We start from the raw sequence: 25,424 nt of genomic DNA, 5'->3' as shown, positions 1-25,424 counted from the left end.
AAAAAGTCCCTCCCCAACTTTTTTGTAGGAGGTGAAGGCTTCCTGTTGTGGCAGGTGAAGCCGATTCTGACCCAACCACAGTCTAGCAGCTCCTGGTTTAACAACAGCAGCAATCGTTTCAGAGAATCCAGACAGACAAGGGGGGCTCAACCGTGGAAACCTCCTACCACACCGAGCATGCCCAACAGCACTGCACGGTGGACCTGGCTAAGCAAATCACTCCTGGAAAATGCTAAGTGATTCTCACAAAAAGATGCACATTCAATGAGGCAGGCAGGGAGAAGAGGAGCAGCTCTGACCTGCAGACGGAGTGCTCCCCACGCGCTCTCTTCAAATGGACTTTTGGGATGCTCAGTGACTCTGGGGTGACCTTCCTTTTCTCTGCATGAGGGTATATCTTTCTTTGCTTTCTCTTTTCCCCCCACATCTCTTACTCTTTTCTTCTCCTCATCCCTCCCTATCCTCATGTATGTATGTCATGTGAATGCAGTAATGCTAACCTATGCATTTGACACCATTTGTGTCTTAATTCTGTGCCCAGGAATCCAAACCTCCCATACCTGAGATCTCTCTGGACTGGGACACACAGGCATAGTGAAATCTCCCAAGGGTATACTATATCAGGAGACTCCCAAATTAGTGTATACTTCAAAATCAAGCTTTCTGTTGTTCTTGAATATAGGGGAAATTTTAGGCTCGAAATGAACTCAATATTGGAAAAGGAGACAGAAAGATTAAGAGAACTGCTTCTTGGAAAAGTCATAGAGCCTATCAAACTGCAGAAATGCTGAATATGAGAGCATTTTGACTAAGAAGTAGTGTCATTTGCACAAACATCTGCTCAGCTGATCAGTCTCAGATAGAGACTAAAGTAAAAAGCGAAAGCCTCAAAAGTGCTTTACTTGGAGGAGTTTTTTTTACTTGCCACCTGTGAAGACCAGAACTAGTTTGGAAGTATTCTTCCAGAAGCCCAAAGCTTCAGAAACTAGTTCCAGTTTAAAGTAAGTCAGACACCTTTAAATGTGGATACAGTGATTTTTAAAGTTATTTTCAAATTTGAAGCCACTGAAGCTGTCCATCTAAAGAGAATCTGTGAAAATCAAGTGTCAGGACTTCTCAAATTCTATCCTCAGTCTCTGAAGCTCAGGGCTCAGATCCCTGTTTCCTAAAACCCATCTGTTCAGATACCTTCCAAAGTCAATGAGGAGAGCCTGTTGCTGGGCAACACATCCCACTCAGCATCACTCTGCCAACTGTAGTCCAAAGAATTTGGGCTCTGAATCAGGTCTTGGGGTCAGTAGAATAAATTTTGGACCAACTACACAAGACTGGATGTGATTTCTGACTGCTGCAGCCATTTCAGTGGTAAATAATAGTTTGATACATTTTCATTATGACTTATTCAGAAAAGCATTTTTTTTAACAGACCTGCCTGCTCTTTGCTTTGATTTTCATAGCACTAAATGCTGCTATATAACAGAAACTTTGTTCATGGAAGGAAATAACATTTTAAGCTAAAAAACCCCCAAACAAAACCAACCAAAAATCAACCAAACTTCAGTTAAAAAAAAATCATCTCTTGAACTCAAATTCCTCACTCATTTTAAGTGGCCCTTTCTTAATGAATGGGCTTTCAATTCTAACTTAGAAAAAATGAAACTAAAAAAGCAAGTCACCTTCCTTTTGTCACAGAAATTGCTTACTTTAAATCTGCATTACTTTCACCTGCTTTGTTTTGCATTTTTTGCTTCTCCACTTTGCATCAATAGATAAGTTCTTTGTAAGAAAATAACAATTAATCTCCCTTTCACATTCTAATTATCCTGTTATATTTTGTGGTATCATACAATAGAAACCTTTTCAAACCTGACCAAACATGTTTTGGTAATATATTTTCAAGCCTTATTTATCACTACATAAGAACTTAAGAAGTTCCCACAATTATATCTGTCACATAAAAATTAATCAATTTTCTGTATCACAAAGGGGAGCCAAAGCATTGAAATAATTAACAGGAAAGTTTGAAGTATCTTATAACAGCAATTCATTGATTTAGGTGTCTTGGGTTTGGTAAGTTGAAGACTGAGCTACTTCAGAGACAATCTAGAGAAATTGTTTTGGTTTTTACCCATAGCAAATGGTTTGTTCTTCTTGGTCCAATAAATTGGTTCCCAAATGCTTGCTTTTTACAGTGAATATCCTACTGATATCACTGATGCTGCTTATGGCAAAAAAACCCCAAACAAGTATGGGGTATTAAGCATGGGTGGTAGTACTTTGGATACACAACTAAGAATCTGGTTTGAATTCCATTTCTAGATCTCAGACTGGCCTAATATCATAGAATCAAACAGGTTGGAAGGGGGCCTCTGCCCACCTATCCAGCCTGTCAAGGTCCATGTGCAGAGCTCTCCTACCCTCCAACAGATCAACACCTGCTCCTAGCTTTGTGTCATCCACAAACTTACTGATGTTGGCCTCAGTTTCCTGGTCCAGATCATCAGTGAAGATATTGAACATGAAAGACTGTTCAGGATCTAAACCTAGTGGGTACATCCCATACTAATGAAAGGTGGCAATGTGCAGGAGGCAGAAAACACCTCAAGTTGTTCATGTGGAACTGCAAAATCACTGCTGAAGTGAAGGGCTCAACAGCAAAATTCTGTGTTCTTGGAGTACTGCTACATGCACTGAAACAAAAGGGGAATTCTTTACTTAAGCCCTTGAACTTGAAACAGGGGCCTCTGTAATTCCTGTTACATACAGGAGCTGGACCATTTTCTTCCCCATTGTTTTACCTTTTATGAAATAAATTAAAGTGAACTTCAGAGTTTGTCAGTCTCATAGTTCAGAATGCCTATTCTTGGGTGTAGCAGGTGTAGCTAGCTCTCCCTGAATTCACAAGATGGCCTTGAGCAACATGCTCCTCTGATGTCTGCCTGCTTCTTCAGTGCCAGCAATGCAAGAGAGATTGCCAAGTGCTAGCATCTTTCTAATGCCATCCCTGGGATCTTTTGTATCTGCTGTTTTGTGGGAGCATCTCAGTCCTGTCACAGAATCACAAAATTAACCAGGTGGGAAAAGATCTTTAGGATCATTGAGTCCAACCTATCACCTAACCATTCTAATTAACTAAGCCATGGCACTAAGTGCCCCATCCTGCCTCCTTTCTCAAAGACTGTTCTAGTTTGTATTGCTAGAGAAGAACAGTCAAAGGTTCAGAAGCCTAATAAAGTGTTGACTATTTGGTTTTTTGTTTCCTTTAATAGGTCAGCTTATAGGTTTAGCAGTTAGACATTACTGTAACCATCATCTTCATCTTCTGTCCTTGACCACCATAGGCTGCTAGAGAAGTAGCACACATACACAGAAAGACTCAAAGACTGTGATGTGCACAACCTTTCACACTTATCCTAGTAAGATCTGATAGTGAGCAAGTGTGATTGAGGATCTTCAGGATCCTCTCTACCCTTGTGGATGTGCTGTCCATGCAGCCTTGAGGTCATGCTAATCTGCTCATAAACCACCTGTAATCATCCTTAGGCAATTTGTTCTGTTGAAAATAACTGAGATAAGAATAACAGGAAATTGCTAGATATTGGCAATAAAGTCATTTATTGTAATTGATTGTATGGTATACCTTATTTTATTATAAGGTTTAATAATCAGAATCACATAACTAAGTCATCTCTAGCTGTGGAGAATCATGACCAATGTGCCATAAAAATAGGGGCAGCTGTAGTCATTGATGTTCTCTGATCTTCTAAATGCACACTGGAAATTGTATTATCCAAGATAACAGAAAGGGAAATGTCTTGTTTCAGAAATAGTATGAACATAATCAGATTTGTGAAACCAAATGGTTTTAGTAATATGGGGCACTGCATGCTGAAAGCAGAGAAATAGTTTCTATGACTTATAACTCACCACTCAGTAAATGACAGAAAATAACCCACAAGGGCTTCATCTTTCACTGTCAGCATGATTGTTAGTTTTGACTAATCAGTATAAGCTCAGATTTCTTGGGTGCCATATACAGGGAACAAGAAATGGGGGGGAATACATAACAGAGTAGCTTCACAGTAGCCCATTGCACTTCTAAGTTACACTGCAAGTAAGAAGTGCATGGAAATTAATCAGGCCAGTGGAAGTCAGCATTAGGCATCATGCCTTCTTTAAACAAGTCACACTGTTCATGTGCGATTCCTTTGTGTGTTCTGATTGCTCTTTTCCTAACCCTGGTTTTGGTGTCACCAGTGTGCCATCCTCCTCCACCACTTCATGCTACTAGAGTAAAACCAAATAAATTTTAAAAGAAATTAATAAAACCTACATTTTAACCTGAAAAATTGCTCCTAGAAGTCCAAACGCCCTTTACAGATACCGCTGGTCTGCATGGAGTCATGCTGCTCAAAACTCTTTGTGCATATACACCAACTACATATTCATTATCATAGAATCAACCAGGTTGGAAGAGACCTCCAAGATCATCCAGTCCAACCTAGCACCCAGCCCTAGACAATCAACTAGACCATGGCACTAAGTGCCTCAGTCAGGCTTTTCTTCAACACCTCCAGGGATGGCAACTCCATCTCCCTGGGCAGCCCATTCCAATGCCAATCACTCTGGCCAGAAGTTCCTCCTAACATCCAGCCTATACCTCCCCTGGCCCCCTAGCACAACCTGAGACTGTGTTCCCTCATTCTGTTGCTGGTTGCCTGTGAGAAGAGACTGACCTCCCCATGGCTACAACCTCCCTTCAGGTAGTTGTAGGCAGCAATGAGGTCACCCCTGAGCCTCCTCTTCTCCAGGCTCCCTCAACGGCTCCCTCAGTCTCTCCTCATAGGGTTTGTGCTCCAGGCCCCTCACCAGCTTCATTCCCCTTCTCTGGACACGTTCTAGTATCTCAACACCTCTCTTGAATTGAGGAGCCCAGAACTGGACACATTATTCAAGGTGTGGCCTGAGCAGTGCTGAGTACAGGGGCAGAATAATCTCTATTCCTACTGGCCACACTATTCTGGATCCAGACCAGGATCATCCAGTCCAACCTCGCACCCAGCCCAAGCCAATCAACTAGACCATGGCACTAAGTGCCTCATCCAGGCTTTTCCTGAACACACATGTGCAGAACTTGTTCCTATTCAGTCACAGCAAGGCCTTTAGAACCAGCACACAATAGAAGATAAGGAGAGCATGGCAACTGTAAGATGTTGGTCTGCCTGAAGACAGAGAGAGCTCAACATAAAGCCACAAACTATTGGAAGATCTCAGGCCAGAATCACTACTGCACCAAAGAGTGCATGAAAGATGCATGAAAATTGTATGAAGGTCAGAAGCATAACCTGGAAGGGTATAAATGCTCAAGGCATAAATTTCTATGCTCAGGGTCCCTCTCCAGTGGAACTCAGGTCAAGCTGATTTTGTTGTTGCACTATATTATTATTTATAAGGTTTCATGCCTGAGAGACTGCTTCAGGAAACTTTGGGTCCAGACTGCACTCTAACATTCCCATGCAGCTGATTGTGCTGGAAAGAAATTCATCATCAATAAGCTTAGTTTTGCCTCAGTGATCTTCCTTCAGTATCCCTTGCTGCTCTTTACAACTCAAACTGCAAATCGCAACACCTTTCACAGAGGTTTAGGCTCAGATATGTAGGTATGATTCCATAGTGTGCCAATAAAATTCATCTCACTGCTACCTGCCTTCTGCCTCTCAATCAGCATCTGCTGTCTTAGGACTTTCATATAGATATTAAGCTCTCTGGGGCACATAAAATCTTTGTATTCTATGCTTATAAAGATCCTGACACAGTAAAGAGCTGGTCTGTAACTGGTTTATGTAGACATTGCAGCAATTACAGTAGCAATTTTTAAACAATAAATATTTACACAACTACTACATCTTCAATTCAGTTGTAGCAGCAGGAATCAACTGGTTCTACCTATGCTTATAGCCAGTTATACCTACAGGAGCTTGGAAGCCCAAGCCTCAGAATGGCTACAGATTAGAAGTATGTTAAAGATTGAGGGAAAGACTAACACAGAAGAAAAATCTCTCCTGTATTAGCATGCTCTCCTCTGAAGTAAGAAGTGATGGACCATCCTAGGGGAAGGATGTAGAACAAAATGGATTGTCAGTCTGCCCCCAAAAAATTACGTATATGGAAAAAAGCTGCACTACTGTAAGTAGTGCTCAGCTATGATAAAAATATGCCACTTATGTCTTTATAGCAATCTAACTTTGCTGAATATAGCTTTCATTATTTTGCTGTCCTTTTTATATAAATGCTACATTTAATTAACTAAGGAGCTAAAGTCTGTGCCCTTGAAGTCTGGGTTTTTTTTTCCTTTCCCAAGGAAACTGTTAGTTTGGAAAGCCATGGTTTGGATCCTAAGCTGCTTGGAAGATTATCATGAAAAAAGTAGCAAAGCAACTACTCTACTGTATATAGAACTATAGAATGGAAGTGACCTCAAAGAACATCCAGTTCCAACCCCCTGCCATAGGCAGGGACATCTCCCACTAGAACAGGTCATTCAAGGCTTCATCCAACTTGGCCTTCAATGCTCCAGAGAAGGAGCAGCCACAACCTCCCTGGGCAACCTGTGCCAGTGTCTCTCCACCCTCACTAGAAAGAACCCTTTCCTAAATACTAGTTTGAATCTTTCCTCTTCCAATTTCAACCCATTACTCCTTGTCCTATCATTACAAGACCGTGTCAATAGTCCCTCCCCAGCCTTCCTGTAGATCCCCTTCAGATACTGGAAGGCCACTATAAGGTCTCCTCGATGCCTTCTCCTCTCCAGGATGAAGTGCCCCAACTCTCACAGCCTGTCCTCATAGCAGAGCTGCTGCAGCCCTCTGAGCATCTGTGTGGCCCTCCTCTGGACTCGCTCCAGCAGTTCAATGTCCTTCTTGTGTTGGGGACTCCAGTCACTTCCATATTAGAAGATGTGAATTAATCTGAATCTTATGTAGCTTGTTATTTTTTTTACATTAGGCTGTTAAGATACTTTTAAAGACCTTTAAGATCTAAAGATTCTAAAATAATATTTAAATATAATTTTGTATCATATAAAAGGTAGATAGAGACAGTAAGTCCATCAAGTATAACTGGTTCAGATAGCCCAAGCAGGTCAAGGAAAGGCTCAGATCCACATAAAAGCATCTGAACACAGGTATAAGAAAAAGAGGAATTCTTAGGTCAGCTTCTGAAATGTCAGTACAATTCAAAGCCTACTGAAGTCAATTGTAGTATACAACTAACTTCATCCTAGTTTTGTATCAAAGACTACATCAAAATGTTTGTAGTGTCTGCCACAACAAGCAACTTCATTTCTCTAGAGGTCTCTGACCAAAGTTTTCCCTGCAGGTCACAGAAAGCAAGCACAATTTAAAAGTGTGAATGGTTTTCAGCTCACCCTTGTTAGTATCTTTAAGTTTGTGCAATCCTAGTTCAAAAGGGAATTAAAAAAATAAATTCAAGATTCTGGCCCATTTTCTACCCTTAGCTGAAATGACAGGAGGGTGAAAGCTGGGAGAGAAGAGCTCTCCAACCAAGCAGTTCACAGGATGTTAGGGGTTGGAAGGGACCTAAAGAGATCATAGAGTCCAACCCCCCTGCCAGAGCAGGACCACACAATCTAGCACAGATTGCACAGGAACACATCCAGACAGGCCTTGGAAGTCTCCAGAGAAGGAGACTCCACAACCTCTCTGGGGAGCCTGTTCCAGTGCTCTGTGACCCTTAGAGTAAAGAAGTTCCCCCTTGTGTTGAGGTGGAACCTCTTTTGGTTCCTCTGTGCCCAGCTCTCCAGTCTGTCCAGGTCTTGCTGGATGGCTGAACAGCCTTCAGCTGCATCAGCCAAGCCTCCCGGTTTGGTGTCACAGCAAGCTTGCTGAGCAGACTCTGTCTGTCTGTGCTCTCATCAATGTCATTGATGAAGATATTGAACAGCACCCAGCACTGATCTCTGGGGGATTCCACTGGTTACAGTTCTCCAGCTGGACCTGGCACAATTGATCACTACTCTTTGAACTCTGTCTTGTAACCAGTTCCTAATCCACCCAACTTCCTGCTCTTCCATCCCACACTTCCTCAGCTTGCTCACTAGGGAGCAAGCATCAAAAGAGAGCATCAAAAGCCTTGCTAAGGACAAGGTACACTACCTCCACTGCTCTCCCTGAATCTACCCATGCAGTTATGTCATCATAGAATGCTATCAGGTTAGTCAAGCATGACTTCCCTTTGGTAAATCCATACTGACTACTCCTGATAACCACCTTCTCTTCCAAGTGCCTTGAGGTGCCCTCCAGAAGGAGCCACTCCATTTTTCCAGGGATGGAGATTATCCTGACTGGTTGAGAGTTCCCTAGAACCTCTTTCTTGCCCCTTCTGAAGACTGAGGTGACATTGGCTCACCTCCAGTCCTCAGGCACCTCTTCTGTCTGCCACAATTTGGCAAAAATGAAGGAGAGTGGCAGAGTTATGTCACCACACCTCAATTACCTGGTGAACAATATGTTTCTTCTCATGGTGGGGTAACTGAGCAAGCCCCAATTCTAAATACATCTCAGAAACCCTCTCCCAGAACCAGTTTGTTTCTTGAGTTGTATAAGATTTTGCATGTCAGAAGCCACTCCCAGGGAGGATTGTGTCATCCCCACATGGATGTAAAGGTCTCATCTCCTCCCTTACTCTTTGCTGACACATCCTTTGCCCCATTCAAGGGCAATAGCCATTTGGAAAGGCAGAATAAAAGCCGCTCAGTGTTCTCATCTTCAAGGCAAGGGAAGAGGGTAGAGGTTGTCAACCTTAATTAATGTCTGTTTTAAAAGCAGTTTGCATTCTTTGCCTGACATGTGCTTCACAAAAGCCAAGAGCTGTTGTTACTAACAACACACAAGGTAAACACACTTGGCCTGATTATCCTCTCACTCACAAAAGGCTTCCTGCTCAAGTCTGGACTGGGGTGTAACAAGCAAGGCTTTCTGTGGTCAGTGCAAAGGGATGCTCTGGGAGGTAGCATGCAAGAACCTCCAGAGGGAAAGACAGCATGAATAAAAAAACTATCTTGGTTAAGTGCTCCCTTCCTTGAAGGCTGAGCATGAAATCAAAACAACATTGACTATATAAGCCTTTGCCTCAGTAGGCTTCTTAGTCACTTCAATGACAAATCATCGTGTTTGGGAAATTATTTTTTGTCATAAATGCTTTTTTTCCCTTTTTATTGTGTCACACTGCTTATGATCCTGCTAGACTTAAGGAGACATCAATGAAAATCTGCTGAGATGCTTTGATCAGAAAACAATAAAGCTGAAAGACAAAAAAGGGACCTGGGAGTACTGGTAGATAGTAGCTGAACATGAGCCAGCAGTGTACCCAGGTGGCCAGGAGAGACAACGGCATCCTGGTCTGGATCAGGAACACTGTGGCCAGTAGGACAAGGGAGGTTATTCTGCCCCTGTACTCAGCACTGGTCAGGCCACACCTTGAGTGCTGTGCCCAGTTCTGGGCTCCTCAATTCAAGAGAGATAGTTCTTCCTTGCTCATGAGAAAAGAAAGAAAAAATTAGTTGCCTGGAAAAATGCTCTCCCAACCTGCCAGCTGACAGTAATCAAGCATCACACAAATCTATGCATTATAATAGGCAGAGTAACTCACACCTCCTTCCCCTGCTAACTGGCTCCTTCAGAGATGAAGACAAACCTCTCACTTTTCTCATAGTTAAGGAAGATTTTGATGTTTTCTTCTCATCTTTTTAGCACCTTAGAAAAGTCAGGAAGGGTGGTGATAGATTTTGTTTGTTTTCCCCTTCTCTAATTGACAAAACACAACAAAGAAATAAATCAGCTACTTCTAAAATCTGTTATCCCAACCAGTAACTTTGAACTAATGTCAGAGAAGAACTCTCTAAGCTTACAGTGGACAGATGATACTAATTTAGGAGAGGAGACACAAAGAAGATTAAATATCAGCTTCAGTTCTAATTTTGCTTAACATGGTTTCTTGTATGTGCAGATATTTAGGGCTACATAAAGCAGCTGTACTACTGTGTCCAGTTCTGGGGTCCTCAATTCAAGAGAGATGTTGAGGTGCTGGAACATGTCCAGAAAAGGTCAATGAAGCTGGTGAGGGGCCTGGGACACAGCCCTGTGAGGAGAGGCTGAGGGAGCTGGGGGTGTGCAGCCTGGAGAAGAGAAGGCTCAGGGTGACCTCATTGCTGTCTATAACTACCTGAAGGGAGGTTGTAGCCAGGTGGGGGTTGATCTCTTCTCCCAGGCAACCAGCAATAGAACAAGGGGACACAGTCTCAAGTTGTGGCAGGGGAGGCATAGGCTGGATGTTAGGAGGAAGTTCTTCCCAGAGAGAGTGATTTGACATTGGAATGGGCTGCCCAGGGAAGTGGTGGAGTTGCTCTCCCTGGAGGTGTTGAAGAAAATCCTGGATGAGGCACTTAGTGCCATGATCTAGTTGACTGGAAAGGGCTGGGTGCTAAGTTGGTCTCTTCCAACTGGTTAATTCTATGATTTTTTTTCCACTTATCAGTTTATTGCTTGGCTAGCAGACAGAGATTTGGATTTAACAAACAAAACTCAGAAAAAAACAGAAGTATAAAGGAAAATTATAGGGCCTGATTCAGTTAGACTAGATCCTGAAACCAGTCTCCATGAATGCCATGAGAAACAGGCAGCCTTAGCTCCGAAGTTAATACAATGAATGACAAGCATGGTGTGCCAGTTTGAAGCTAGCTAGAATGTTTTGGTGAGAAGAGCTAAATTACAGGCTGTGAAAGAGAAACAAAGGTGATGTGTACTTCACTCATAGGCTTGCTGAGATGTACAAGAACTAGAATCCAAACATAGACAAGGGAGTCACTCTTTGTCCAGGCTCTGGGCATTTTCTCTCTAACCTCTCATCCTCTGTCCACTTTGCTTCCTAACCCCTCTGGCCAACCCTCCATTCTTCATTGGGGCACAAGGCAATGTATAGGGTAAGGTTGAGGGGTGGGAGAAGGTGGAAAGGTGGTTGGGAGCCCCTCCTGGGGACTCAGATTCCTGAGAGGGCTGTTGTGTTTCTGTATCACCTTTAACTTGTCTACTTCTGTCTATAGCTGTAAATATTGTAAATATCTGCTTGGACATTGTGCTAAGATGTGAATATAAAGCTTCATTCCTTAACTTTCAGCTTGTCTGAGTCTAGTCTGGGTGACTTCATAAGAGGGGGGGGAGGTGAGGGACCTTTTACCTTGCTGTATATAACTGTACATACTGTAACTATCTGCTTATATATTGAGCTAAGTTGTAAATATAAGCTTCATTCAAATTTCCAGAGCTGGCCGAGTCTAGTCTGGGTGATTCCCAAGGTGTGGGTGGGCAGGAAACACCCAAACCATCACAGCAGAGAAGGACAAAGTGGTCACTGAAGACATCCAGTGACATCCCATTGAATTGCTACCTCCTTTACCTAGACAGAGTGATGACTCTCACCATTAATTCCACTCATCTTGGTTATGTGCTCCCTTTTTTACAACACTGAGAAATTGAGAATTGTGAGGTAGCCTTCATTTTGTGACACTGTTTAGCCAAATGTTCAGGATCTGCTACTAATTTAAATGAGAATTTACCAGTAAGACAGAATACCAACCCTTTCCTCAAGTGAGGCTTGATTAAACTATAAAAACAACCAACCAACCACCAATCAAAGGAACCAAAAAAACCATAGACACACTCAAAGCATTATGTATGTCAGCTTCTCAAACAACTAATTTTCAGAGCCTTTAGTACTTCTTACAAGACTTCCAGCCCAGGTTGCTTGTGGAATTGCATAGCTCTCATTGTTATAATGGAAGGTGTCTGGGAATTTTCCTAACACCTCACTTTTGATTAGTCATGACTTTGCAAAACCTTAATTACTTTATGGATTTTGTGCCAAGGATGCAGGCTCAATAAATCCTATTAAGAGCACCTCTGAGAATCGTTTGTTTGTAGGCGACTGGTAAAGGCTTGTTGAACCTTGACAGCTATGATGTCTAAAAATCTTCCTGTGTTTGGAGACCAGGCATAGCTCTTCCTATTGAATAGTTGGTTCATGCATTAGGCTGAAAACCAAGCTGAGTGTGCTCTAGCCCTTCACAGCCCCTTAATGTGACTCCCAGAGAAGAGAAATTCCTATGTAGTTCTTTTTTTCATATACAATAGAGAGATAAGAAAACTGTTTCTGAGGAAAGCTCTACCCAAATGAAGCTCTACTTAAATCCAAGCATGTTATTCATCTTCATACCCACTCCTGCTCCACCTCATAATGTAGCATAAGGACGGCTCAGATTCTGAAACTTCATGTTTGATAGCTAAATATACTCAGGATTTGGCATGAATAGCTAAAAGCTCAGCATTTTCAGATGCTGAGACTTTGAAGAGGACTTTTGCCCACAAAAACTCAAGCCCTAACTGTGTACCAGTTAAGACCAATCTAAAAGGTATTATTGGCATTTTCACCAACGATGACATATTTGGCAGGCAACCACTGTAGACTTCTAATACTACAATGGTGCAGATGCTTTGAGCATTGTGGAAATGAAACTACACAGAGCAAGCTGGGAACACTTCCAAGCTCCAGCTATTGTAGCCATTTATTTCCAGAATTGTCACTTCAAAAATGTTGCTGATTTTATTAAGCAAAATAATCTTAACAAGAAGTACTCCTTCAAGTAGAGAATCACACAGAGTCACAGGATATTAGGAGTTGAAAGTGACCTCAAATGATTATCCAGTCCTACCAGAGCAGGATCACCTACAGTAGATCACACAGGAACGCATCCAGGCACATTTTGGATATCTGTAGAGAGGGAGACTCCACACCCCCCCCTAGGCAGCCTATTCCACTGTTCTGCCACGCTCACAGGGAAACAAAACATTCTTCATGCTTTCATGGAACCTCCTATGCCTCAACTTCCACCCATTGTCCCTTGTCCTGCCATTGGGCACCTGGTTCCATCTCCTTAGGACTTACCTTTTACATACTTTAATGCATTAAACATTGATGAGGTCACCTCTCAATCTCCTCTTCCCCATGCTAAAGAGCCCCAGCTCTCTCAGGCTCTCCTTGTAAGAGAGATGTTCCATTCCATAGTCAATTTTGTGGCTCTGCACTGGACTCTTTGAAGCAGTTCCCTGTCCTTCTTGAACTGAGTGGCCCAGAACTGGACACGATATTCCAGATGTGGCCTTACCAGGGCAAAGTAGAGGGGCAGGAGAACCTCTCTTGACCTATTATTCACATGCCTTTCAATGCAACCCAGAATGGCATTGGCCCTCCTGGCCATGAGTGTACGTTGCTGGCTCATGGTCAACCTCCCATCCACTAGGACCCCAGGTCCTTTTCCCCTTCACTGCTTTCCAACAGGTCAGTCCCCAACCTATGCTGATTCCTGGGGTTGTTCTTTCCCAGGTGCAAGACTCTACACTTGCCCTTGTTGAATTTCATACTATCTCTCCCTGCCCAACCCTCCAGCCTGTCCAAGTCTCACTGAATGGCAGCACAGCCTTCCGGTGTCTCAGCCACTTCACTCAGTTTGGCAAACTTGCTAACAGTGCACTTTGTGCCCTCATCCAGGTCATTACAGCATGCAACTGGCAAGCACATCTGAAGAAACACAAGCCATGGCTTATGCTTTTGTAATGTATGCTGACTTTTAGGGCAGAATAAGTGAAACATTGCAAGATTTTTTTAAATGTAATTGTTACTCAGATGTCAGAAGAGCTCCAGTCCCTGACTTAGTGGGCAGTGGACACATGGGCAGTTTTCTGTCATCTTCTTCTGAAATCTCACATAGAAAAGAGCCAAAGAATCTGCCTAATTTTGTATCACAAGCAGCATGCCAGAAAACAATCTCCAAGACACGCAACTTTCCTTAAGTAAACTTAAATTGTCAGAACTAAGCAGCTAAAAGCATACACACTTTAAATTATTTCTTGCAACTATTAAATACTGCATCTAGGCTCCACAGTGCTGATTTAGGAGGGTTTGATCATCTGCCACTCAGAAAGTGATTGCAATAGTTTCATTTCTTTTCAAGGTGAATAGAATATTTCTCGTACAACAAAATCAAATTTAAGAAGTCTAATTAATTTGGTTGAAATGTATCTCCAGGGTATGCTGCTAGAACTCAAAATGAATCTTTTAACAAACAAATGTAAATTATTCTAATGGCTACTTATGAAAGCCAATAGGAAAATATATATATATACACAACAAGTGATTCTTATGAAATTGTTGATGCCCACTCAAGAGTTATGTGCACAGTAATTAAATCTAAGCATAAAAGCTTGGAGAAAAACACTGCATACTCTTGGAGAGTCCAGCTCTTAAGATTACCAATTATACACATAAAAACAAACCCAGAAGGTAAATTGTGCTGCTTGTCCCTGAAGCTGATTTAACAGCAGAATCAGACACTGAATTAATGGCATCAACAAAGTTTCTGAGTTTGGTGAGAGATGATCATTGGGAAACAGCAAATTAATTCCCAACTCAATAGAAACAGAGATATGTTTTTCAAACTCTTTTTCTTTCATTTTAAATCATTAGGGAAATATCCCAAATCAAGAAAAAGAAAACAAACCCAGGCATGAAAACTCTCCTAACAATTCTGAAGGACCATGTATGTTCTGGATTTTATCCCCAGTTGAAACAGATATGCTGTATGTGCTGCAGAGCACACACACTCAAATGATCTGCTTTTTCATTTAAGGGACAATATCTTGGTGTTAATCACCAAAATATAAAAGCAGAAGCAGTCAACCATAGCAAAAAACTCATTGTCACTTTAGCATGATTTCAGGTCATGAAGATGCTCAGAGGGCTGCAGCAGCTCTGCTATGAGGACAGGCTACAAGAGTTGGGGCTCTGCAGCCTGCAGAAGAGAAGGCTTCAAGGAGACCTTATAGTGGCCTTCCAGTATCTGACGGGGGCCTACAGGAAGGCTGGGGAGGGACAAGGTCTTGTAATGACAGGACAGGGGGAATGGGTTTAAACTGGCAGAGGGGAGATTCAAACTAGATAATAGGACAGGTTTTTTTGCAGTGAGGGTGGTGAGACACTGGCACAGGTTGCCCAGGGAGGTTGCGGCTGCTCCCTCCCTGAAGGTGTTCAAGGCCAGGTTGGATGAGGCTTTGGGCATCCTGTTCTAGTGGGAAGTGTCCCTGCCTATGGCAGGGGGTTGGAACTGGATGATCTTTGAGATCCCTTCCAACCTAAACCATTCTATGATTCAGCTAAGAGAAGATTGGCTGGTTAAGATCAAACCACAGAAAGGCACCTCTTTTTGCAAGAGATGTTGATGACAATGGCAAAGGAAATCCTACTCTGTATGACTGGGACACCACCTGTTTGAAGTTAGGACAGTGAAAGACTCTTAGGGAGCAGTGATATTTACCAGCAAAAACATTTCTAATTTTGTGTTGCTTCAAAACAGAATTTGTTTTCTATTTGTTTCATATAAACTCAGATTTTACAGAGAGGTGATTTAAATATACTCTTAGTCTAGCTAAGTCCAGAGTAAGGTGGTGGAGTCACCATCCCTGGAGGCATTCAAGAAGAGACTGAATGAGGCACTTAGTGCCATGGTCTAGTTTATTGTCTAGGGCTGGGTGCTGGGTTGGACTGGATGATCTTGGAGGTCTTTTCCAACCTGGTTGATTCTATGACTCTAATTGGAAACATGATTCCACTACTACCAGACATCCAGGCTACCTTCCAGATTAAACAGGTAGTTCCATATTTGCATTATCATCCCTTGATAAAGCAAGTTGAAAAATCAAAGCACAAAAGGCAGGTGTGAACAATGCCTGTGATTTTGGTGCCCTGACAGAAGACTGGCAGATAGAAAGATTAAAAGCTTCATTTTATCCAGAGGGCAAACAGCACAGTTCCTGAATACCAGTGTCTGTCTTTTGCATTCTGATGATCCCCTCTCAGTTAGAATGATGTACTGCCAATTGCATCATTAAGAGAAAATTTGATGGCTGTTTCAGGGGGTATAAGAATAGCTGCTCATAAGGTCTTGTATCTTCAAAACTGCTGCTTTGCAAGACTTCCTTTTTCCCATGCAGCCCTTTGTTTTTAAAACGAGGAAGCAAGGCTGTAAACAAGATAGCACAACAGCTAAATTTCTCTAACTGGTGTGCTGTATTTCTATGTTCAGAAATATTTCACTACTTCTGGATAACGGGTCCAAGAAAACCAAGGACCACAGCAAGGTTTAACTGGCTCTTTAGTCATTTGATTTGGCTGTGGGGATCATGTGGGCAGACTCATTCTCTGCTCCAAGTGTTTCTAGCTCTGACTAGCTATAAATGAGATCTGGGAGGCAGTGAAATTCAGCAGAGCTCAGATTTTGCCTCAAGGTACCTCTGCATTTTCACATCCTACAGAAACAACACAATCAAGAGCAGGCAAAGAAAAAGGTGACCATTTTTAACATTCATTTAGGCTTTATCTGATCTGTAGTGGTTGGATGCAATGATCAGATATTTCTCCAGCTAGTATGCCATTGAAGTGTTCATGTGCCCTTTCATTTTGAGGAAAGGGAGTAAGTAAAGTTATGACTCACATACCAACAGATTGGTGAGACCACACCTAGAGTACTGCATCCAGTTCTGGAGCCCCTATTACAAGAGGGACTTGAGCATGCTGGAGCATGTCTAGAGAAGGACCACAAAGATGATCCGTGGGCTGGAGCAGCTCTCCTATGAGGACAGACTGAAAGAGTTAGGGCTGTACAGTCAGGAGAAGAGTAGGCTCCAAGGTGACTTTCTTGTGGCCTTTCAGTATCTGAAGGGAGGCTACAAAAAAGCTGGGGAGGGACTTTTGAGTCTGTTAGGGAGTGACAGGACTAGGGGGAATGAAGCAAAGCTGGAGGTGGGGAGATTCAGACTGGATGTGAGGAGGAAGTTGTTCAGCATGAGAGTGATGAGAGCCTGGAATGGGTTGCCCAGGAAGGTGGTTGAGGCTCCATGCCTGGAGGTGTTTAAGGCCAGGCTGGATGAAGCTCTGGGCAGGCTGATCTGGAGTAGGGTGTCCCTGCCCATGGCAGGGTGGTTGGAAGAAACTAGATGATCCTTGTGGTCCCTTCCAACCCTGACTGATTCTATGATAATCAGAGAATCAGTGAGGTTGGAAGAGACCTCCAAGATCATCCAATCCAACCTATCACAATGTTGCATTTTTCCTATTCAAAACCAACTGCCTTTTTTCCACAGTTCAGTTACTGCTATTAACTAGAAATCAGTGTGTTACAGCAGATACACTTAAACCAGCTGTAGTTTCCTTTAGAGATGTAGTATTATTGAGACCATATGGCCATTATGCTGGTGGTGTTTCCTCTTTTGTCCTCTGCTCTTGACAAAATAATTTATCTTTAATGTGCTAACACTCTTCAGAGCTGGCCTAAGCACTGGTTTATTTTTATCCCTGGAGATGGCAACCACCTCACAAATAATCAAAAATCAAGGGAAAGAAGTGTGGGTATTACAAAGGTGAAACTTATGTACCTCTCTCTATTTGTTTTAAACTTTCACTTCATTAATAATCATATTACAGCACAGTTTGAAAGTAAGCAATGCCAAAGTTATGTTTTGCTCTTATTTAGTAGCTTGCCTGTTATTACACTCCCCCTCAAATAATCCATCCACCTAAAATTAACAGGAGAATCATGCACACAGCTCCCTCCCACTAAGGAGTCAAAAGTGCCATAGACTTCCTAGCATGGTCTTGCCCAGAATCCACATCTCTCAGTTTTACTTCTGGAAAGAGCAATCCATTAGCAGCATGCTTTATTTGGAGCACAGGGGGCATTCTTTGAACCCTTAGTTTGATGCTTATTTTAGTGCTTTCATGGCCACATTTCAATGTATATTTAATTCATGCCAAATTTAGTCTTTCCTACAAATCTGTAAAGCTAGAGATAAAACTATGGTCAGATAATCAAAGAGTGACCCCAGGAATATTTTACACTTTGACCTAAGTTTGAAGTGAACCATTTGACAAACACAATCAATTCAGTGTCTGCAAGTATAGTCCCATTACTCATGACTACCTTGGCTCATGCCAGAGATCATAGAAGCAGCCAGGTTGGAAGAGACCTTCAGGATCATCCAGTCCAACCTAGCACCCAGCCCTAGACAACCAACTAGACCAGGGCACTCAGTGCCTCAGCCAAGCTTTTCTTCAATACTCCCCCAGGAAAGCAACTCCACCACCTCCCTGGGCAGCCCATTCCAATGCTAGTCACTCTCTCTGGCAAGAACTTCCTCCTAACATCCAGCCTAGACCTCCCCTAGCACAACTTGAGACTCTGTCCCCTTGTTCTGTTGCTGGTTGCTCACTGTCCTCCGCAGCCCATGCAGCCTGTTGACCCAAAAGACTTTACCAGCACCCTCACCCCACACACCTGATATCAATTCCACTATAACAGCTGTTAGAGGCAGAGGCTGATGAGGCCCCAACCATACCACACAGGTAAAAAAAAAACAAAAAAAAAAACCACATGTTTTACCAGGAGACTTTAATCAAGCCTTTCAGTTGCAGTTGATAAGCACAATCAGGGCATTTTCCAAGGATTTCTCTCAGGCTGGAGACTTTGCCAATCTCTGCTCCTGGAGTGGATTACCTCTCTGTCATCTTGGGTACTAGGGTGGCTCAGCTGTGTAAGAGAGATTTTGTGTCTTGTGGTCCCTAATCATAGAACTTTCTCCTAACATCCAGCCTATACTTCCCCCAGCACAACTTGAGACTGTGTCTCCTTGTTCTGTTGCTGGTTGCCTGGGAGAAGAGACCAACCCCACCTGGCTACAACCTCCCTTCAGGTAGTTGTAGGCAGCAATGAGGTCACCCCTGAGCCTCTTCTTCTCCAGGCTAAACACCCCCAGCTCCCTCAGCCTCTCCTCACAGGTCTATGTTCCACACCCCTCACCATCTTTGTCACCCTTCTCTGGACAAGTTCCAGTATCTCAACATCTCTCTTATATTGAGGGGCCCTGAATTGGACAAGCTTAATAACCCACATGACCAAACCAACTACTTTACACAAAACAGGAGTCTTGTGGAGAGATCTGCCCTGGGCTAGAGAGGCTCATTTATAGTTCCCAAAGCTACCACAAACTACCTTGTAACCTGTACAAAGAGAGCATGGGGAGTAGAAGCAGATGAGGCAGGCTAAAATACAGGAAGGAGTTTCTAGTCCTCCAGAATTCAAAAAGGAAGATACCATAATTGAGCACACAAGGATCTGGCAGACCAGAGCCTAGCAATGCTTGCCTTTTAATCCATTTCTCTGCAGGAAAAATAAACAAACCATTTTAACTCTATTTGCCCACAGTACCTCAGCTGACAGCTCGGGGGGGCTATCTGAAAGCCCTCGATTCCAGAAACTGTGACATCCTGCACATGGCTTTCTGTGGCCTATTATGATGGTTTGGTGCAATCATCATTAGACAGCTGTTTCAAAGTCAGGACAAGTGAGTTCATGCAGACATGAATGGTGAGAAGCTGAATGTTCAAGGTGAGTAGAGAGAACAGCCTCTTGCAAAAGGGTGCATAATCAAGCAACTATGTCAACACAGAAGAGCAAAGTGATAAACTGCTGTTTGAAGGGTAGGTTTGTATATGAAATCTACACAGTTGCTACTGAAAAGGCCAAGCTTACAGGGTTTTAAGAGTTACAGTCACAGAGCCATTTAATTTTCTATTTGCTCATGGTTATCTTCCCTTTATTGTTTCTGTGTTGTTCTTACCTACCCAAAGCTAGTGACACCTCCTTCAAAACCACATCTAGCAATGCTCAGTTAAAGAATTCACCTGCCAGCCCTAAGCTTGGCTCTAAAAAAACAACCAATTAACCAAACACACACAAAACTCTGAAAACCAAACCATGCACATGGAAACACAAACATAAGACTGGAAATAATGATGCATTTTTAGGTATCATTCATGCTGCAACCATAGAGATGGATTTTGATTTAAAACAAAAAAAGAAAGAATAGAAAATTAAGCAGCAAAAAAGGAACTTAAAGAAAAGCTAACTCATAGTTTTTCTTCTATCAGTACTTAAGTGGGGACTTGCTTGACTTCTCTTCTGAAAGACAGTTGCACACACTGAAAACTGCTTTGTCCTTTCAGTCACATCTATCAAAGCCCCACATTCATTAAGTAACCTTCAGCAATAAACTTGACAAAGCATTTTTTTCCCAGGTTTTCATCAATATAAAAAATGTGAAGCAGCATAACAGGCAACTCACCTACTTTTCACAGCACAGTTCCCTTCCTGCTATGCATTTGATTTATGTGCTGCACCTGCTTGATTTCTCTCTGCAGCATGATTGCTGCAGGATTCCTTACCAGCTTGTTTGCTTAATGACATTGGGACATTTCCTACAGCTCTCCAGGAATGCTACAACTATAGGATAAAAATTAAGATGCCATCACCAGTCATAGTATTTTCTAGAGCAGGTGTCACTGTCTTGGCTCAAGTACAAGACTATTTCAGACTGAATGAGACCTTCACTTCTAGGCTGAGGAGATAAAAACAGCTTGGTGTATTGGAAAACACTGCTTCCTTTAGCTGTGGAATGATACAAACTCCCCACCTTGATTTCACAAGTGCCTCATTTCTTAGCAGCCACACAGATGAACCTATAATCCTGCCAGTCACAGACAGTCTTGGTATAATAGAAAACAGCAGCAAAACTCTAACTTATTACTTCGAAAGGGGAGAAGAGGGGGAAAGGAGGGAGGACAAAGAATCAAAGCAAAACACAGTTAATTAAGCCCTTCAATCACCTTTTCTAGCAACAACTCCCTCAAAGTGTAGACCAGTGACCTCCTTCTTTGTTTTAACCCATTTACCAAGCTTTTTCTCAGTGCATCACTCACCCCATCCGAAAGAGTCACAAGTCCTTAGCCCACCATCACAGCTCACTGTCGTCCATGCAGCCTGCTGACTCAAAAGACTTTACCAGCACCCTCACCCCACACACCTGATATCAATTCCACTATAACAGCTGCTAGAGGCGGGGACTGGTGGGGCCCCAACCACACCACACAGGTGAAAAAAAAACATGTTTTACCAGGAGACTTTAATCAAGCCTTTCAGTTGCAGAACAGTGGATATGTACAATCAGGACATTTTCCAAGGATTTCTCTAAGGCTGAGACTTTGACTGCCAATCTCTGCTCCTAGAGTGGATTACTTCTCTATCACCTTGGGTACTAGGGTGGCTCAGCTGTGTAAGAGAGATTTTGTCTCTTGTGGTCCCTAATGAGCCACACATCACTTCCATTTCAAGCAGCAGGAGTGAAGCTCCTAACTTCATAGCCTGATCTGTTGTCCTTCAGTTCAGTTGCACTTAAGCAGTGCATGAACTCATAGTTTCCAGCTAAAAATATTCAGTTGTCCAGAGAGTTGCTAGGTGAGAACTATTGTGTAAGGGGGGGGGGGGGGGGGGGGGGGGGCAGCAGCAAAACCCACTTCAGCCCTCTCTTACTGTTTATGAAAATGTCCTGATAGGTGTTTTGAGGGGGGAAAAATACCTCAGTAACACATTAGACCAAGGACTGCCAAGAAGAATTTTTCAGCATTCTCAGAAAAATATTGAACTCTATTGCCTCTATTGAACACTTGCTTCTATTTTTAGCTCTTCCAGTTTTAAACCAGATCTAGAGCATGAGAATTCGATGGCAACCTGAAGAAACCTGCAGCTTTTTATCAGATGGCAGAAGAAGGCTCCTCAGCCCTCCCTGCCACATCCTCTGCATCGTTAGCAGAGTCACATCCAGTGTAGCTAATTTTGAGAAGACTGAGGTCACTAATCTTAGACCCTCTGTGCTCATCAGAGACATTTTCTTCTCTGCTTTGTTGGCTCTAGGGCCTCAACTGTATGCATAGAATGCTGGATCCCTATCTGGGGACCAAATGCTGGAAAATCAGGTTGTGTGTTGACTATTTTTAGGTACATAAATTCTTTATTGGACCTAAATCTCAGGGCTATACTGAATGAATGCATCAATTATTAAGTATAACCTCAGTAATTAGTCTTTCATGTTAGCTGAAAAGCTTAACGTTCCCTCACTTGATCATATGTCTCTGTCTTCTTATTTTCTGTCATTTCAGATATTTTAATGTCAAGCTTGATCTTTTAAACTTGAGGGCTTATGAATTAGAAGGAAAATGTTCTGTGATATAATAAAAGCGAGGGTTAGAAGTTATTCTAGTGCATGTTCATTAACTCTCTATTTTATTCTAAAAGAAAAGGGGAAAAAAACAACCACCAAAAAAACAAAAGGGCAGTTGGTTGGTAATTTTACACACAGTATGAATTCTGCTGCCTGAAGGTCACACATGAGGCAAGACTAGATGAATCAATCCTGGTACATGATATTCCAGCCACATGTCTTACGCTTATGTCATCCCCATGTGATTTACAAAGCAAAATTTAGAGACATTGTGCCTTTTCCTGTACTGATCTTAGATGCACAAAGATTGACTTAGAAAGTGTTCTCTTCTTTGTTCAATTTTGTGTGGTTTGGCTTTTTTTCACCTTTTAGACAAGCCATGACCTTTATTTTCCTACAGAGGCTTGAAGGCTGTGACAAGATCCTGAGTAGTGACATTGCAGAAGGGTGAAGACGAAAGAGTTACTCGTCTTCATGCGCATCTTTTTCCTAGATTGATTTAAAAAGCAACAGCAACAACAAAAAAAAAAACCCAACCCAAAACACCCAAAACTCATCTGTCAACAGATGTCCTCCTACATATGGAATAAGCCAAATGTGACAAAGAACAGGCATTCCATTGGGTGAAAAAATAAAACATCTTTGGAAGGTTTGGCTGCTTGCAGAATGTGGGACATCAGGTAGCTTCCCTCATCTCCTTGCAGCCCAACACACACTCTGTCAGGCACACACACCAGCACTGGTTCAGAAAGCAAAATTGCTGAGGTGACTGAACACCAAGAAAACCTCCCAAAAGCTTAGGTGATTTAAAATGCCACAATGATGTGACTGTTCTGCTTTCAGCTTGAGTCAGTTATTGTCGCTCCAATATGTAGGATGCATCTTATCAGTGAAGGACCAACAGAAGAGGTCTGAAGATTTCATGACTTAGAATAGCCATAAGCAGGTCTAATTCAGTACACCTCACCACTCTGGGGTGAGCAGCTTTTTCCCCTTCTGCCACTCAGCTACACTGCCAGTGAGCTGCAGTGGGTACAGACCCTGGCAGACCTGAAAGTGACTAGATTTCATAGCTTCAGATGCTAAGACGAATGAACATCAAGCAAATTAGCAACATAATTAGAGTCAAAATTGCACTCACATGAAGTTCCCACTCACTGCATAAACGGTGCTTTTGCAAATAGTAAGACTTCTGGTTATTGCAAAGCAAACCCTTTCCTGCAGTGTCCTCACTTTCCTACTTACCCTGTGGTACCCTGTGGTTTATTGGAGGAGAAGCCATTGTGATGTTTCTATGTGAGGTTCAACTGCACAAGCAAATGAGAACAAACTGCAAGAAAATACTTTTGTTTTTGTTGCTGTTGCCTCTATTCAAAAACTAGACAAAAGCATTTCAAGAACAGTCACAAACATGGTTGAAAAGGCACTTTAACATCACACTTCATCCAAACTTTAGAATCCCAGAGAGGTACACAGCATTGAAATTATCTTAACCAACATTGTATTCCCATTTTCAATCCCGATCCTTCAGTTCCTTTGGGTAGAAACTACCCTCTTTTGTTCTACTACAGGAGGAGACCAGAGGATAGAGTTAGCCAGAGAGAAACAGAGATGAGACTGTAGCCTGATATTCTGCCTAGATAGAACATCCCTTTAATAGCCTTCTCATAGAAAGCAGAGCTACTTCTATGGTCTTTGGTGACAGTTTATTTGACATTAAACTCGGGGCTTTGCCTCCTGGGCTTTTTATTTTTGGCAGCAATACTCAAAGCAAAGCTCTCCTTTTGTATTCTCTTTTGTATATATTTCATTTCATGTACCTGCCACCAGACTCATGAGTAGCACCTCTGAAGCACTCCAACAATCTGGCTACCTCATTTATCAAAGCAGCTTTGTGTCCAGTCTTTTGCATAGCTTTTAGTAAATTAATAATTGCTCTCATCTCCCATGAAAGGGAACGTGGAGGCAAACACTGCTCCAGATTGAAGTCTAAGCCCAAAGTCTATTCCCTTTCATACTCTTTCCAAGAGTCTGTATTCTAAGGGTTGCTTGTTTTTTTGTGTGTTTTTTTTTTAGGGAAGAAAAGAGACATTTAATGAGTAGTGCTTTAAAGCCTATGACATTGTGAAATTTCAACCAACCAGCAGTTCTGTTGTGGGGAGAAGGCCAGACCCCAAGTGCTGGCTTTGATTTTATTTGCCTGTCATTAGTCACTTGACAGATATTTAAAGTGCTCTCAAATGTGACAAACAAAATCAGCATATTATCTGTGGTTCCCATACTTTTCACTACAGTAATCCTATTAATTTATTACATAGCCACAATTATTGGTAAATGGACACTTTGTCTAGAAAAAGCTTAAATAGAGCAAGTGAGAATGGAAGAGGTTCTCTCCTTGAGAGTTCCCACCCTGAGAGTTCCCTGTCTTGAAAGAGCTCCTGACAGAGTGCCCAACAGGACAGGTTCCTGCCATGACTGGACTGTCCCTGCTTTTGGACTGCTCCTACTTTTTTGCACAGTTCTTGGTTTTACCCTCTCCCTGCTTTTGGATGGTTCTCCCCACTTTTGCACCCTTCTGTGCAAACTTGCAGGCTTGGCAAGCCCTGGGGTCTTTTGAGAGAGCTGCCAGCAACACCTGAGCCTAGATGATCTTTGTGGTCCCTTCCAACCCTGACTGATTCTATGAATCGCCCTTGGTGAAGCCATTGCTGGTTACCACCAATCACCTCTGCAGAGCCTTCAGGAGGATCTGCTCTGTGATCTTGCCAGGCACAGAGGTGAGACAGACTGGTCTGTTGTTCTTGGGGAAATCATTGCCCATTACTTCTTTGAATTTGTTTCTAGTTTATATATTTTAGCATAAGAGTTAGTGAAGGTCCATGAGCAGACTCAGACCCAAGCTATATATCTGCAGTAACGAGATAGCCCTTGACTTGTCAAGCGACATCTCTCATACAGCTCCCAAAAAGCACAGGTGGAGAAAAAGAAGCATGAGAACTTACTGTAATCACTGCAGCTGCCCCCAGGTTCTTTCAGGCCAGTAACACCTGTCTTTCTCTGCTTCAGGTTTCTTTTTGCTGCAAAATTACCAAACTGACAGGCAGCCAACCTAGAAAGGATGGGAAAACAGCTTTGTTTCGGTTGCATGCAATTTCAGCAACTGTCTTAGCCACTGCAATACGAAGGACT

The 25,424-nt window shown here is 42.5% G+C and overlaps 1 protein-coding gene across 2 annotated transcripts in view; it reads right to left on the bottom strand.

The window, feature by feature from the left end:
- KCTD3 (potassium channel tetramerization domain containing 3) overlaps positions 1-21,023 on the bottom strand; it is a 97,951-nt gene extending 76,928 nt beyond the window's left edge. The window contains exon 1 of one of the 2 annotated variants that reach the window (XM_064164504.1): positions 20,938-21,023. In XM_064164504.1, the coding sequence (XP_064020574.1) occupies positions 20,938-20,942 (5 nt within the window). In that variant the 5' untranslated portion in view covers positions 20,943-21,023. The remainder of the gene's footprint in view (positions 1-20,937) is intronic. The other variant, XM_064164503.1, reaches the window with a different exon arrangement.
- Positions 21,024-25,424: the final 4,401 nt, after the last annotated feature.

Source organism: Pogoniulus pusillus, chromosome 25, assembly GCF_015220805.1.
Source record: "Pogoniulus pusillus isolate bPogPus1 chromosome 25, bPogPus1.pri, whole genome shotgun sequence".
NCBI lineage: Eukaryota > Metazoa > Chordata > Aves > Piciformes > Lybiidae > Pogoniulus > Pogoniulus pusillus.
Note: the sequence above shows the minus strand (reverse complement) of the source record. Positions and strands in the feature narration are given on the sequence as shown.